General features: G+C 35.3%; 1 protein-coding gene across 1 annotated transcript; it reads left to right on the plus strand.

Moving 5' to 3' along the window:
- The first annotated feature begins 1,733 nt into the window (after positions 1–1,733).
- LOC138904463 (uncharacterized) lies at positions 1,734–2,144 on the plus strand. Its single transcript, XM_070192961.1, has one exon. The coding sequence runs from the start codon at positions 1,734–1,736 to the stop codon at positions 2,142–2,144; it is 411 nt and encodes a 136-aa protein (XP_070049062.1).
- The last annotated feature ends 13,093 nt before the right edge of the window (positions 2,145–15,237 follow it).

The raw sequence follows: 15,237 nt of genomic DNA on the forward strand, positions 1-15,237 counted from the left end.
GATCTGAAGAAGTACTTATCAAGCCCTTCATTTCTCTCGAAACCAAAAGAAGGCGAAACATTGCTGGTCTACCTCACGGTTTCAGAAGTGGCGGTAAGTGTGGTTTTAGTCCGGGAGGACGAAGGTACGCAATTTCCTATTTATTACGTTAGAAAAATATTAACGGGAGCAGAAACTCGCTACCCACATTTGAAAAAACTGGCCTTAGCTCTCGTAGTCGCCGCTCGAAAGTTGAGGCCTTTTTTCCAATGCCACCCAATAAGTGTAGTAACTACTTTTCCTTTGCGGAACATCCTTCATAAACCCGAACTCTCGGGCAGATTGGCCAAATGGGCCATCAAAATGAGTGAATTCGACATAGATTATAAACCGAGTACTGCAATTAAGTCACAAGTCTTGGCTGACTTCATGGCCGATTTTAGTCCGGCACTACTACCTTTGGCAACTAAGGAGGCAGTCATGGTATCGGAATCGACATCAGGGGTTTGGATCTTATTTACGGATGGAGCCTCGAACGTAAAAGGGTCCGGGCTCGGAATAGTTTTAATCACGCCTTCGGGGGAAACCTTAATGCAAGTTATCAGAAAAATTCATTTATTAACAAATTAAGCAGAGTATGAAGCTTTGATTGCAGGGCTCGAATTGGCCCGGGGACTTGATTCCGAGGTTATCCAAATCAAATGTGACTCACAACTGGTGGTAAATCAGGTTTACGGGATCTTTGATACCAAAGAAGAACGTATGCAGCAATATATGATAAAGGTCCAGGCTCTTTTTGCACGATTCTGTGAGTAGTCAATCACTCATATCCTAAGAGAGGATAACGCAGAAGCGGATGCATTAGCAAACTTAGGTTCATCGACGGAAATAAAGGGATCAGAGTCCGGAATGGTGGTATAACTGATGAGTTCAGTCCTTGATACTGATGGTTACTATGAAGTGAATACGGCTAGTATGGTTTGGGACTAGAGAAATGAAAATAAATAAATAAATAAAATAACATCACGAGCGTTACGCACCAAAGCTACGTTATAGCTTCAGGAAAGGTCAATTGTATAGAAAATCTTTCCAAGGCCCATTGGCATGGTGTTTAGGAGCATCAGAAGCTGATTATGTCATGAGAGAAATCCACGAAGGGATATGCGGCAATCATTCCGGCGCAAAATCTTTGGTGATGAAATTGATACGAGCAGGATATTACTGGCCTCGCATGGAACAAGACGCCAAAGATTTTGTACGAAAATGTGATAAGTGCCAACGCTACGCATCACTTGTACATCAACCGGAAGAACCCTTACATTCGGTCTTGTCCCCTTGGCCGTTCATGAAATGGGGGATGGACATCGTCGTACCACTGCCATCGGCTTTCGGAAAGGTAAGGTTTCTTTTAATTTTGACTGATTATTTTTCTAAATAAGTGGAAGCAGGTTCTTATCAGAAGATCGAAAAACGCGAAGTGGTCGATTTCCTGTGGGAAAATATAATTTGCAGGTTTGGAATACCCAAAGAGATAGCATGCGACAATTGGCCACAGTTTATCAGTGCAAAAGTTACAAAGTTCCTAGAATACTTGAAAATAAAGAGAATCACATCTTCGCCTTATCATCTGAGCGCAAACGATCAAGCGGGGTCAACAAACAAAGTGATCATTTAAAACCTCAAGAGAAAGGTTGGAAGCAGCAAAAAGCAAATGGCCCGAAGAGTTGCCCGGAGTTCTATGGGCCTACCGAACAATGGCCAAATCAAGTATAGGAGAAACTCCATTTTCCCTCGTATACGGTGCTGAATCCTTAATCTCGGTTGAAGTGGGCGAACCCACTTTGAGATATTCTCAGACAAATAAAGAATCAAATAACGAAGCAATGCTAGTCAACTTGGAACAGCTCGAGGGATGCATGGACTTAGCACATGTAAGAATGGTAGCTCAAAAGCAGAGGATGGAGCAATATTACAATCGAAGAGCCAGTTTCCATTTTTTCAAAGTAGGAGACTTGGTTCTAAGAAAAGTAACACAAAATATCCGAAAGCTCAATGCGGGAATGTTAGGTCCAACGTGGGAAGATCCCTACCGGATTTTAGTTGTCACTGGGAAAGGTTCATACGAGTTGGAAAACCAGAATGGGGACAAGCTGCGCAGCAACTGAAACGTTTCACACCTCAAAATATATTATTGTTGATGAACAACACTCAAACTGAAAGTATGTATTGTACTCTTTTTCCCTTCGTTCAGTTTTTGTCCCAATTGGATTTTTCTGGCAAGTTTTTAAATGAGGCAGTGACTGAAAGCATACTACGGAGAAAGAAGCGTATCTACTAACAACCCATGTACGAGGGTTAGCAGTAGGGGATTTCTCTTCGAAATCCTTCGAAGTACTAAGCCTCTTTGGGATAATGGAATCCACAGTTGGAGGAATGGAGTCCTCGATTTTGTTCTTATTCTTTGAAGAATCACCACGTTTGGAAGAAGAAGCCATTGGAAATGAATAAAGTAAATAGTTTATTTTTGAAGAAAATAGGAAAATGATGGAAAACAAGGATGCAAATCAGAAACTCAAGCAAATGTGAAGCGTAAAGGAAAAGAAAGTTGAGTATAAGTAAAATTCTGGCGGCTAAATTTATGGCCGTGATTACCTCGATAATCGACAAAAGTTGTGCTGAATCATGGAATGACGCGTATTTGGGGTATTAAATACGGAGAGACGTACGTCTAATCAATTGTCAGATACCTTCAGATGGAGTTATACTAATTCTCGCCAAAAAGGTGTTTCTACCAACTTTCCGGTAACACAAAGTTATGTCACCGGAAAGCAGAGGGACTATCTGTATAGGGTAAAATATGATATGACACGTGACTAACTAAAAGGAGGACACGTGGAATCCAAGATGCGATGGTTGAGGACCGAACACGGCTACTACGCTTGTCACCGGAACGGATAACGTTTATAAAAGTGTATTAAATGCTCTACGTCCGGTAGCATTTGCTAAGGAATATTCTACATCATTAAGAGCGACGGTCCATTACAGAGAATTTGGCATTTATAATCAACGTTACATCTTTATCAATGACCCTCATAATTGGCATTAAAGGAGGGCATGATCCTAGGACCTTTTTTCCTAGGCATAGCTATAAATAGTGAGCTCAGTTATCATTGTAAAGGACACAAATTTTCTGGCAAGAACATATACTATATTATATACAAAGCTTTGTACAATTTCACTTTCTTGCTTTTAGATCTCATCATTGTTGTGTTCGGGAACCGTGTTCACGGAATCATCATCTTTGCTATTTCATCTACATTCTAAGGCTAAGTATTATGTATTTATTCAGTTATTATATTATTTCAGGATCAAATTAGTTCACTTATCTAGAAACCACGTATAAATTCAACTGTACCGTTTTACGGATAAACAATATATATATATATATATATATATATATATATATATATATATATATATATATAAAATTTCGTGTGTAAAATACTGCTAATGGCACAACCTTCGGTTTATGCGTTATTATTCGTCTTTCCATATTGTAACTTCAACCCTCCAGTAATTGGGGTGCATTATGTCCTGATCACAACTTAATGGCACAACCTCTACGGCTTCAACTTTAGCATGTTAGCCACATGGGCACATGGTTTAGAACATGACCAGTGATCTAAGCTAACTGTGGATACAACCCATGAATGAGCTGGCCAAGATTTTTAAAAATATATTAAGGAATCGGATGATATGATACATATGTCTCTATTTAACACTATTGCTTAACATAGTTTGTTAATGTTTGATAAAACTAATAATAAGGTTGTTTGTCTCGATAAAGCATACAAAATGTCGTACAAGTAGGGGAGAGGCACAAGCCATCCAATGGGTTCGGCCGAACCCAATAGCATTTGCTCAAACATTGTATTTAGTATTTTGAATTCAAAAAATATGTATAAATATTAAATCTAGAATCCCTTGAAGTCGTGATCCAAAAATTCAGAACCCATAAAATTGAAATTTTGACTCCGCCTCTACGTACAAGTTGTATTGTAACCGTAATTGGTGTCTTCACACTAATATCCAGATGTTTGTTGATCACTTTTTAGCATCATGATTTTTCGGACAAAGGTAAGAGATTTAAGGAACTACACTTGTGTGATTTGAAAAAAAGAAAAATATGTGCTATTAATCCTTTCCCCGATGATATTTACAGATATGAACAAATATACGTTTATACAACAATATACCCAGTATTTTTTCACATCGTGGGGTCTGGAGAGGGTAGTGTGTATGCAGACCTTACCCCTACCTTGTGAGCATAGAGAGGTTGTTTCCAATAGACTTTCGGCTCAAGAACGTATAAGCACCACATTAATGAAAATATAGACAAGAAGGGACAGTACCAGAAAGCCATACAAAAGCAGAATAAAAATAACAAGATAGTAAGGTGAACAACAATGAAAGAAAACAACAGTTAGTCATAAAAACATATTACCAACAGAAAGCAAGATTTCGTGTCAATACTACTTTTATGAACACTCTAGACTACCTACTATGCTACCCTAATCCTCAACCTCTATATCTTCCTATCAAAGGTCATGTCCTCGGTCAGCTGAAGTTGCGTCATGTCTTGCCTAATCACCTCTTCCCGCTATTTTTGAGGCCTACCTCTACCTCTCCGTAGGCCTTCCAATGTCAACATCACACCTCTTCACTGGGGTGTATGTGCTCCTCCTCCTCAGATGACCAAACCACCTAAGTCGCGCTTCCCGCATCTTGTCCTCAATAGGGGCCACACTCACCTTGTCGCTAATAACCTCATTTCTGATCTTATCTAACCCGGTGTGCCCGCACATCCATCTCAACATCCTCATCTCTGCTACCTTCATCTTCTGGACATGAGCAACCTTTACTGGCCAACACTCAGCCCCATACAACATTGTTGGTCTGACCACCACTCTATAAAACTTACCCTTAAGTTTCGGTGGCACCTTCTTGTCACACAAAACGCAGGAAGCGAGTCTCCATTTCATCCATCCCGCCCAATACGATGTGTGACATCTTCATTAATCTCCCCATCCCCCTGAATAATAGACCCAAGGTACTTAAAGCTTCCTCTCCTAGGGATGACCTGTGAGTCCAACCTTACCTCCCCTTCTCCTTCTTGACTCTCACTACTGAACTTACACTCCAAGTACTATGTCTTGGTCCTGATCAACTTGAAACCTTTAGATTCCAGGGTCTGCCTCCATACCTCTAATTGCGCGTTCACACCGTCTCTCGTCTCGTCAATCAAAACAATATCATCTGCAAATAACATGCACCACGACACCTTCTCTTGGATGTGGCGCGTCAGTACGTCCATCACCAGAGCAAACAAAAAAGGGGTAAGTGCCGACCCCTGATGTAACCCCATCATAACCGAAAAATGGTCTGAGTCCCCATCCACCGTCCTCACTCGGGTCTTTACTCCATCATACATGTCCCTAATCAAACTAACATAGGCCACAGGAACACCTCTAGCCTCCAAACATTTCCACAAAACCTCTCTTGGAATTTTATCGTATGCCTTTTCTAAGTCGACGAACACCATACGCAAGTCCTTCTTTCTCTCCCTATACTGCTCCATCAATCTCCTAACAAGGTGGATGGCTTCTGTAGTCGAACGCCCCCACATAAACCCAAACTAGTTCTCGGAGAAAGACACACTCCTCCTCACTCTTAGCTTTACCACTCTCTCCCAGACTTTCATAGTATGACACAATATAACACGTGGTTGTTGTATATGTATTAAAAAATCTACTACTAAATATTTTAAAAATATTTAATTGTGAACCTAAATATTATTATTAACTTAAAATTACAATAACAATTCATAAACTTCAAATTCTGAACCCTCAACGGTATTTCCAAAATGTCAAAATCAGAATGTGCTAATGTCTAAATAATGGTCACTATTGTAACAAAGTCCCAACGGAACAGGGCCAAATCCGCCACTTTATTCTTCATACCCATTTCTAATGGGTGCCATCCCAAACTCTTTATTCTTTATTTGCCCATTGAAATAAAATTGCTTACGAAGTACAAACGGAAGGTTTTCTTAATTCACGAGGAAAACTTCCTTTTAAGATACTATTTAATTTCTTTTAATCTAAACATAATGTTACGAATTCAAATTCACGTGACGCCCGTTACGATTACCCCCCCCCCCCCCCCCGGGTCGTTTTACATCCTATCTATCCAAATCAAAAATGGATAATGGGGAAAAGTTTTTTAAAAATGGGAACATCATCATATAGTTTGCAATTCTTAACTGCAAGTTATACACAAACAAAATGATATAAATACTTAACTGAAATATTTAAACACTTCAGGGACTAAAGTGAGTTTTATCCAGATCTTCATATTTAATGATAGTGCTTTATCTTGATCATTCGGGAAAGAAAAGGGGGTCCCCTCATCTACCATTATAAATAATAAGGTCTTTGCATATGCGTAGCAGGAGATAATAATCACCTCAGCATTGTAATTTTTGGTCTTCATTAAAGGGCAGCCGGTGCACTAAGATCCCGCTATGCGCGGGATCCGGGGAAGGATATGACCACAAGGGTCTACTGAACACAGTTTTATCCTATATTTATGTAAGAGATTTCGTTTTGATTTAGTTTTGATTTTGAATTTTAAAAACCGACCAAATTTGGTTTGTTTTGGTTTTAATAAAAATAACCGAAAAAACTAAACCAAACCGAATAGCTATTTAAAATTTATTATTACACCTATATATATACACACACACACACACACACACAAAGTTTCTAAAATTTTATGTTACATTTTAATAGTTTGCATTTTTCTAGTTCTTTGATATTATAATAATCTAGTTCTTTGCATTTATATTCTAGTTTGATTGGTAGTTTTCTTTTGCTAAGTATAAGAATTTATTTTATATTAAAAATAATCTATTTTAGTTGAGTCCTAAAATTATTTATAATTATTTGGTTCAATTATCATCAATATATCTTGGTAAATGATAGATTTCTCAAAGAACAATTAGTTTGATAGTGTTATGTTGAAAATGTAGTTGCCGGAATGTGTTTGATAGCGTATGTCTCATATTTAAGAAAAAACCGATAAATAACCAAAAAAATAAAAAATCGACAAAACCGACATACACCGATAAAAACCGACTTACTTAGTTTGGTTTCTTTTTAGGGAAAAACTGATCCAAACCGAACTATGAAGACCCCTAGCTACAATTGACTGAATTGAGTGTATTAGCTTGATGGATAAAAGCATTCGAAACATCTGAAAATCACATTATGGCACCAACTAAGGGTGTCAAATAGGCGGGTTGGACCGATTTTAGGCGGATCAAAATGGGTTGAGTCGATAACTGGGCGGGTCCGCCCAAAAGTTATTTGGGCTAAGATGAGTTGGGTGAGGATGGACTAAAGTTTGGGTCATAACCCAATCCGTCCAACTCTTATCAATTTTTAGTTAATATATGTTGGTAACTTATGAATTGTATAATTACTAAATAAGACTTTATTTCTTTTGTTATGGTCATATATAACATACCAAACAAAAAAACAAATTTATTTTAAAGATATTTTGGCAAAGTTACTCACGGATCATTTGGGCTAAAAATCAACACAACTTTAAATGGGTTGAGATGTGTTGGGTCAAGATGAGTTGAGTTTAATATATGGGCGGGTCAATAATCAGCCCAACCTTGGACGGGTTAGACAGATCATTCGGGCTTGGGCCAAATTTGACAACTCTAGCACCAACCCTATTTTTGAAAGTGTCAGGACCGTCTAGAAGATAATGGAAAAGTGAATAACTTAAATTAAAATATTTTCTAAAACTCTTTCTCGACCTTCCTCACTTATTCCCCACATCCACTTCATCCGCATCCCGCCCATCGCGCCCACCCCATACCTCATCCCACCCCCCAACCTCGCCATCGCCACTCGGTTCCCAATATTCCAACCTATCACCATCCCCCGCCTTTACCCATTTTGTCTCATATAATATTTGCCTAAATTATATATTTTCCAAAATATTTTATGTTGGCTAACCAAACATTGAAAAATGAGTAAGAAAATCACTTATTTTTCAAAGAAAATATTTTCCTTCGTATCAAACACAATGTTATTCAAGTTTTTTTTTTCTTTCTTTCTTTTAGTTTTTAGAAACTTATAGTGTTTTGCCCAAACTTTTAAAATATGCTTACTACAAAAAGTATTTTTTGTCATTAGTACTGTTAGAAAATAATAATTTATGTTTGACTAATCAATTTGAAAAGTACTTTTCAACTTATTAAAAAATCTTTTGCTACTGCTTATAAGCACTTTTTTTTTCTAAAATCTTATCAAACACCTTAATTCTCAGAAACATGCAGTTTTTATAATTTTTTTTTAAAAAAAGCCTTTGTTCGCTTTCTAGGAGCTTGGCCAAATAGGTTAAGAAACACAAGGCTAAATGACTTCCTTTTTGCATCACCATTGCTAGAGGATTTGAGCTGTTTTATTAAATGGGTTGACCCAATAAAAATTAGTTTAGCAATGAGATTTCTACCTAGCTATACTATATTAGAAACGTTTTTACCTATGTTCTCTATGTTTTGTAGTTTTTAATAAGTATTTAGTTTTTTCTTAAAAATTATGTACATTACTCCTAAAAAGGCTCCCACCCCATTATTGATGCTTTCAATTAAGGGCATCCTTTTTTTTCCCCTCTCCTCTTCTCTCTCATTTTTTTTTTTACATCAAAATCCCTTAATCTATGTCTAGAATCTCCATCTTCTTTCTTTCCTCCATTGCCGACAACTTTATATTATTAAAAAAATATCAATTGCATCATTCTTTTGCTGGGAGACTGGACAACACTGAATATGAAGAAATATTATGGAATTGTATGATAATTGCATGATACATATATCATATTGTATTTGAATTGTATCAGATACATCAATGCCTAAAACATAATCGTATCATACTTGTATCACAATTGTATCTAACTTGTATCTGATACATTAATACCCAAAATAATACCTGATATAATACTAATAAATTAATATACAATTATCATATATTTGTGATACAAACTATGAAATTCGTCAAGAACTCACAACTGCTCGTAACAATATACATTGATATACAATTATCATACATTTACAATACAATTCCTTCAACAATTATGATACATATACAATTATAATACAATCACGAAATATTTCTGAAAAATTATAATACAATTATGATCTTCATCTTTCTCAAGTTTCAATCATAACTTTACACTAAAAATCTAATATAATCGTATTATAATTGTATTCGTATTGTATTAAGTATTATTTTGGGTATTGATGTATCATATACAAGTCACATACAATAAAGAATATAGAAAGAAAGAAAACATGATTCAAAACTTACCCACAACTTAAATCTAGAGCAATATTCCGAATTTTATCTGCATTGCATCAATAAGAAATAGAGATTTTGGGTGATTAGTAAGAAAGAGAGAATTTGGGTTTGAAAACCTTTGGAAAAGGAAAAGAATCGGAAATTTGGGGGGGGGGGGGGTGGTATCTTAATTAAAGAGAGGTTTTGGGTGATTATTAAGAAAGAGAAAAATTATTTTTGACATCCTTTGGAAAAAAAAAAAAACAGAATCTTTGGAAATGGGGGGTTGGTATCGTGTAACTGACAGGCTAAAATTAAGGGGTCTTAATCTTATTTTTATTTTTTATTTATGATTCTTTATATAACTTGTAAATATAAATATACAAAGTAATAATAAGGAACTTAAATAAAGGTGATAAATAGGTTTCTATTATAGTATTGATAGAGCTAGAATCAAAATGGCCCAATCCAATATGAACTACTTAGAAGCTAGAGGCCCAAAACAATATTTATATGAACTAGTTCCACTCTTTATACACCGTAGGCCTTAAAATCCATAATTGCAACGTAAAATATGGCGTCCAGTAGTCAGGTTTTGTGATTTTTTTCCTGGGTCAAATAACAAGTTCGTTACACTAACAACTTTTGTGTAGTTGGAAAAAATTTATCAACATTTAACTCAACTATATTGCGCAGCTCAAGAATTTATGTTTTTTATTCACTGACAGTACAAAAAAACTTCTACACACTAAGTATAGTTAATTTGACCTACTAACTAGATTGATTAACATTATTTTTAGGTTACCTACCATGTTAGCGTAGACGCTTATGCGTTAATGGCTTTTAAGTTACTAATTATGCAATATATTACATAGTGTTAGTATATAAAATTTCAACTCTTATCTTAATTGATCTATTGGTTTATCGGAATTTAAACTCATTAGGGTCCAAGCCTCAAACGTGACTTCAATGAAAACTGAAAAGTGATAACTCCTCAAGGGAATCACCAGTATTTTATTGAGCATTTGAATACCACAAGAATACAAATTAGGGTATTCTCCAAAACGTTTGTGATTTTAGGTAAAGGCAAATTGCAGTTTCATGTTTCATGATTGCAATTGAAGTTTCACCCCTTTAACGATGATTTCAACTCATTTTCTACAAATTGTACGTATATGCAGAGGCAGATGTAATGTTTAACATTATAAATTCAACACTAAATAACTTAAACTTAAACTTTATATATGTGTTAGAAATTCATTAAATAATTTGAACCTTAACTTAAACCTTATATATGTGTTAGAAATTCATTAAATAATTTGAACCGAGTAAATCAAATGGATTATGATAAAATCTCGAACTCGAATCCAAAAGTTCAAATTCTAAATCCGCCTCTGTATATATGGAAGATGCTAAGACAAGTGAGCCTATGAAAATGAAAATTCGCATATGCGTTAAAGTTTATGTTTTAAAGCGATAGATGGTTCTCTTTTTCTTTTGATTCAGCAAAACAAAGCGAAATGATATCTGTTGAACAAAATATAGAGCTTAACTGTGTTTCACAAAATTAAAAAAGAAATAAAATTAAGAATATTAAATAACATCAGGTCAACTGTGAATAGAATAATTTAAGAGCAAGTTCTATTTCCTTCCCTTGCCAAGAAAGTGGTACGGAACAAGTGGAATCTCAAGTACCGTCTTGCTTAGAGAACACATTAACTTTAATTAATTCGGCTAATTAAAGATTTTCGCAAGGAATGAAAACATATGATTACTTTATTTTTCTATACTATTGTCAGGTGAGTACATTCAATTAGATGACTGGCTCAAGATATCTTCAAATTAGCTTTAATTATTTTATATTTTTATTTTTCTTTGTAGAGGTTAATGAATTATCAGTTAAGTACTACTCCACCCACGTCGTGACAAGATTCCCTTTCTGATGCATTTTATTTATTTTTTATGGTTGTCCTTTTTTAAAATCCAAAACCAAATTTCGATAATAACTTCAACTACTAACAATTTCTTTTAATTAATCAAGATTTAAGTAAGATGAACTTACTCTTTTTCCCTTTATTTACTAGTAGGACATTACACGTATTGGCTAAAGATATTACTAATACTTAGTAGGATATAGGTAATGAGTGAAATACTAATCCAAATAATATATGAATCAATTCAAAAGACAAGCTTTTCAAACAAAAAAAAAAGAAAAGAAGAAGGGTTAACATCGAATTCAAGAGATTCAAAATCAACTATAATTAACTAAATGAAAAATAAATTTGTTTTAAAAAAAAAAAGAAAAAAAAATGTTAACTGGGAGTACCAACTTGTGGCAGCACTATAATTGGAATGGTTATAATGATTGGGCGGCATAAGCACCTTATATTTTAGATGTAATGACTAATGATTAATCAGAGTTACTTAAATAGGCAGCAAATTAAAATGGCAAACTGTACGAAATACGTAGGTAACACTCAATTAACTACATTTGATTTTTTCAAGAATTAACAATAAAGAAACCATTTGTTTGCATGTGATTTTGGATCTCCAGAATTCAGAACCTAAACAGAGATAAAGTCAAAGCCCTTTGATGGTCAACTCATCATCAATATAAACTTCATATGTTTAATTATACATTTGTAGACCTGAAAATGGATAGAAAAATGTCGAACTTGGGGTTCCACGAAGGTAAAGGAGTCCAATATGGGTCAAAAACTTTCTTCATTGCGGCAACTACTCTAGCTATTCTGATGTATAAGATATTTCAAGTGTACTCCCTACATTTCAAATATTAGCCGTTTTAATAAATTAAATTTGATGTGAATATTCAATATATTTTAGAAAAAAACAAGAAGCATTTCTCAAATTTATCCATGCTACTCCAATTAAAGAAGAGTTAATTAAGTGAAACTTTAAGAGATATGAGCGTTGTTTAATTACACAAATATTCTTATATTTTTAAGGCAATTAAATTGTGTATAAAAACCTTAAAAACAGTTAATATAAATCAGATGAAATATTTTACATGACTTAAATTAAGTCTTTCATTTGGGGAATATCGCGTGTTATTCCCCTTTATAATTTTAAATTAAGAAAATAACCTTTTTAGATCTCTTATATTACGTCTAAAAGACATATCTCTTAGTATATGTAAAAGTATATTTCTCATATACCAAAAAAAAAGATAAGATTATAAAATTAAAAATAAATTTATAAATAGTCACAAAACCAATTGACCCGAATAACCCTTTATATGGTAGCAAAGCGATCTTTGTGGAAAGCTCACGTGCATGCATTGCCACCGTTATTATGGATGGGCGTCAAAGCCGTCTACGTCTTTCTCTGGTTGAAGGTTGGTGACAAAATTCTTTTTTGTCTTTTTCACTTCCCAAACTATTTTCTATACTTTTTATGTTTACATAGCATGCGATTTTTTTTTCTTTTGGATGAAGTTGATAAATTTTAGATGCATGTCTAATTATCTAAACGGCAAAGGGCCAAATATACCCCTTCTATTTTCGAAAATGGTTTAAGAATATCCCTCGTTATACTATTGGGTTATCTATACCCCTACAATCATACTTTGGGTTCAAATATACCCCTCATTTAAAAGGAGGGACACGTATCATCGTCCTGTTGGTCAATTTTAAATATCTTCTAATTAATTAAAAAGACCCATTAATCATACACGAAAAGCAATTTTTTAAAGCAACTTTTTTTTTTTGTAAAAACTGAAAAAACTGAAATTATTTTTACTAAAAACTGAAAAAAAAACGATTTTTTTTCCAGTTTTTACAAAAAAACTGCTTTAGAAAAAACTGAAAAATATTTTCTAAAACAATGTTTTTGAAAAAACTGGAAAAAGCTGAAAATCAATTTTCTAAAGCAATTTTTTTTGTAAAAACTGATTTTTTTAAAACTAAAAACTGAAAAAACGAAAATATTTTTTTTTCCAGTTTTTACAAAAAAACTGCTTTAAAAAAAGCTGAAAAATATTTTTAAAAATAATTTTTTTTGTAAAAACTAAAAAAATAACTAAAAAATAAATTTCTAAAACAGTGTTTTTGTAAAAACTGAAAAAAAATAATTACTTTAGAAAATTACTTTTCAGTTTCCCCCCTCCCCCTAATTTTTACAAAAATGATCATATCACCACACTCATCTCTTTTTTATATTACCATCTTGGTAAAAACTTATTTGGTATGAATACATTTTTACACCTTCATGACTATCTTTTCTTGCACTTTCTATATGGCATTTAGTAGTTGGAGCAGAAACACCCGGGTAAACAACCCTTTAGTATGCAAAAGGTCATTGTCGCGGAGGTAAAAGCCGAGCTACGAGTTCGATCGAACCCAATAGCTTTGTTTACCGGAAAAATCGGATAACGTTAGATTTTGTGTATGGTTCTAAGGGTATGTGATACAACTTGACATAAATCGTGGAGAGAAGTAGAAATAATTAGATTCTTAGCTTATGAGAATGCAAATAGTAGGGAATGAGAATGAATGAGATAAAGCAAAGTAACACAAATGGATATCTTTCAATCTGAGAAGTGATTTTTTCTGTGTGTCCCCTTAGCTTACAAGGATTCCCCATTTTATAGAAAAGGGTCATTACAAAAAAGGCAATAAAATAAGGCATGTAGTGGAAGGCCCATGATGACTTGTCTCTTCCTTGATTCCTTCCAAGATTATCTCTGTTGGTGCGGTCGCAACGACTTTTGTCTGTGGGCTTGATACTGGCTCGAACTCGTTACTGGGTCGGGTCCTTCGGTCTTGGCTCGAGTTCGACCTACGAGATGGGCGTTGCACATTTTCGACCTCGAAGCAGTGCCTTGCGGATCGATTCGGTTACGGGCTCGATAGAGCTATCGAACTAACTCCTTGAGCGACCTTCAGGCTCGAGGCTCGATAATACCTAACTCGGAGCTAACTCCAAAAAATCTCATTCCGACTCTTTAATACTCGAACTTGATCGAACGTAGGAAGGCCGAAATCTATTTTGACCGTATACAGATAGTCCCCTCGTTTCTCACGAAGGATGTGGTGAGAATCATTGCGATTTTTGGTGGTTCGATCAGGTCATAAGCCGACGTTCTTACAGAGATCGATTATGACGTATGTGATAACTGTCCCATCGAATCAGCCTTTCAATGTATTTAATGCTTGTCAGATGGCGGTCGGCCACATGTGATATTGAACCGTCATGACGCGAGCCTATAAATAGTTTTTCCATCTATCATTTACTTCTTTCACGCGTTCACTCCCCCAAATTTTCTCATTTTTTCTTCCTTTCTCGTTGCTACCAGAGTTTTGGTATCATCAATTTTTTTACTTTCCTTCATCTTTCTTCCTTCCATATCAATGGCCAAGACTTCTAAAACTGTGCCTCAGAAGGAGAAAGCTTCTTATTCACGATCCTCCGGCGACAAGGCGCCGGTGGAACCGTCCACTTATGACTATATTCCCAGCCCGTGTACTCTAAGGATCGATTTTAAGATTGAGAATCCTTCATCCGTCCCGGGTCGATGCGAGCACGTGTCGAAGTATATGTGCTCTATAATGGAGGGTCATCTCGAGGCTGTTAGAAAAGACTGCAACTGGGGTTCCGAGGTTATGTTGCAAGTTCCATCCCCCGAAGAGAGCGTCATCACCCATGTGGAGGATTTTTTAAGTGTTTACACTTATCCCTTCACATTGGGTCCGGTCGACCCGGTGATCATCGATTTTTGTAATAGATATCAGGTCACCCTTGGTCAGATTCATCCCTCTCTGTGGCGTATAGTAATCCTATTTCGCTTCTTCTCCACCAAAGTCGGGGGGGGGGGGCTAAATTTTAC

The sequence above is a fragment of the Nicotiana tomentosiformis genome, chromosome 2 (assembly GCF_000390325.3).
Source record: "Nicotiana tomentosiformis chromosome 2, ASM39032v3, whole genome shotgun sequence".
In the NCBI taxonomy this organism is placed as follows: domain Eukaryota; kingdom Viridiplantae; phylum Streptophyta; class Magnoliopsida; order Solanales; family Solanaceae; genus Nicotiana; species Nicotiana tomentosiformis.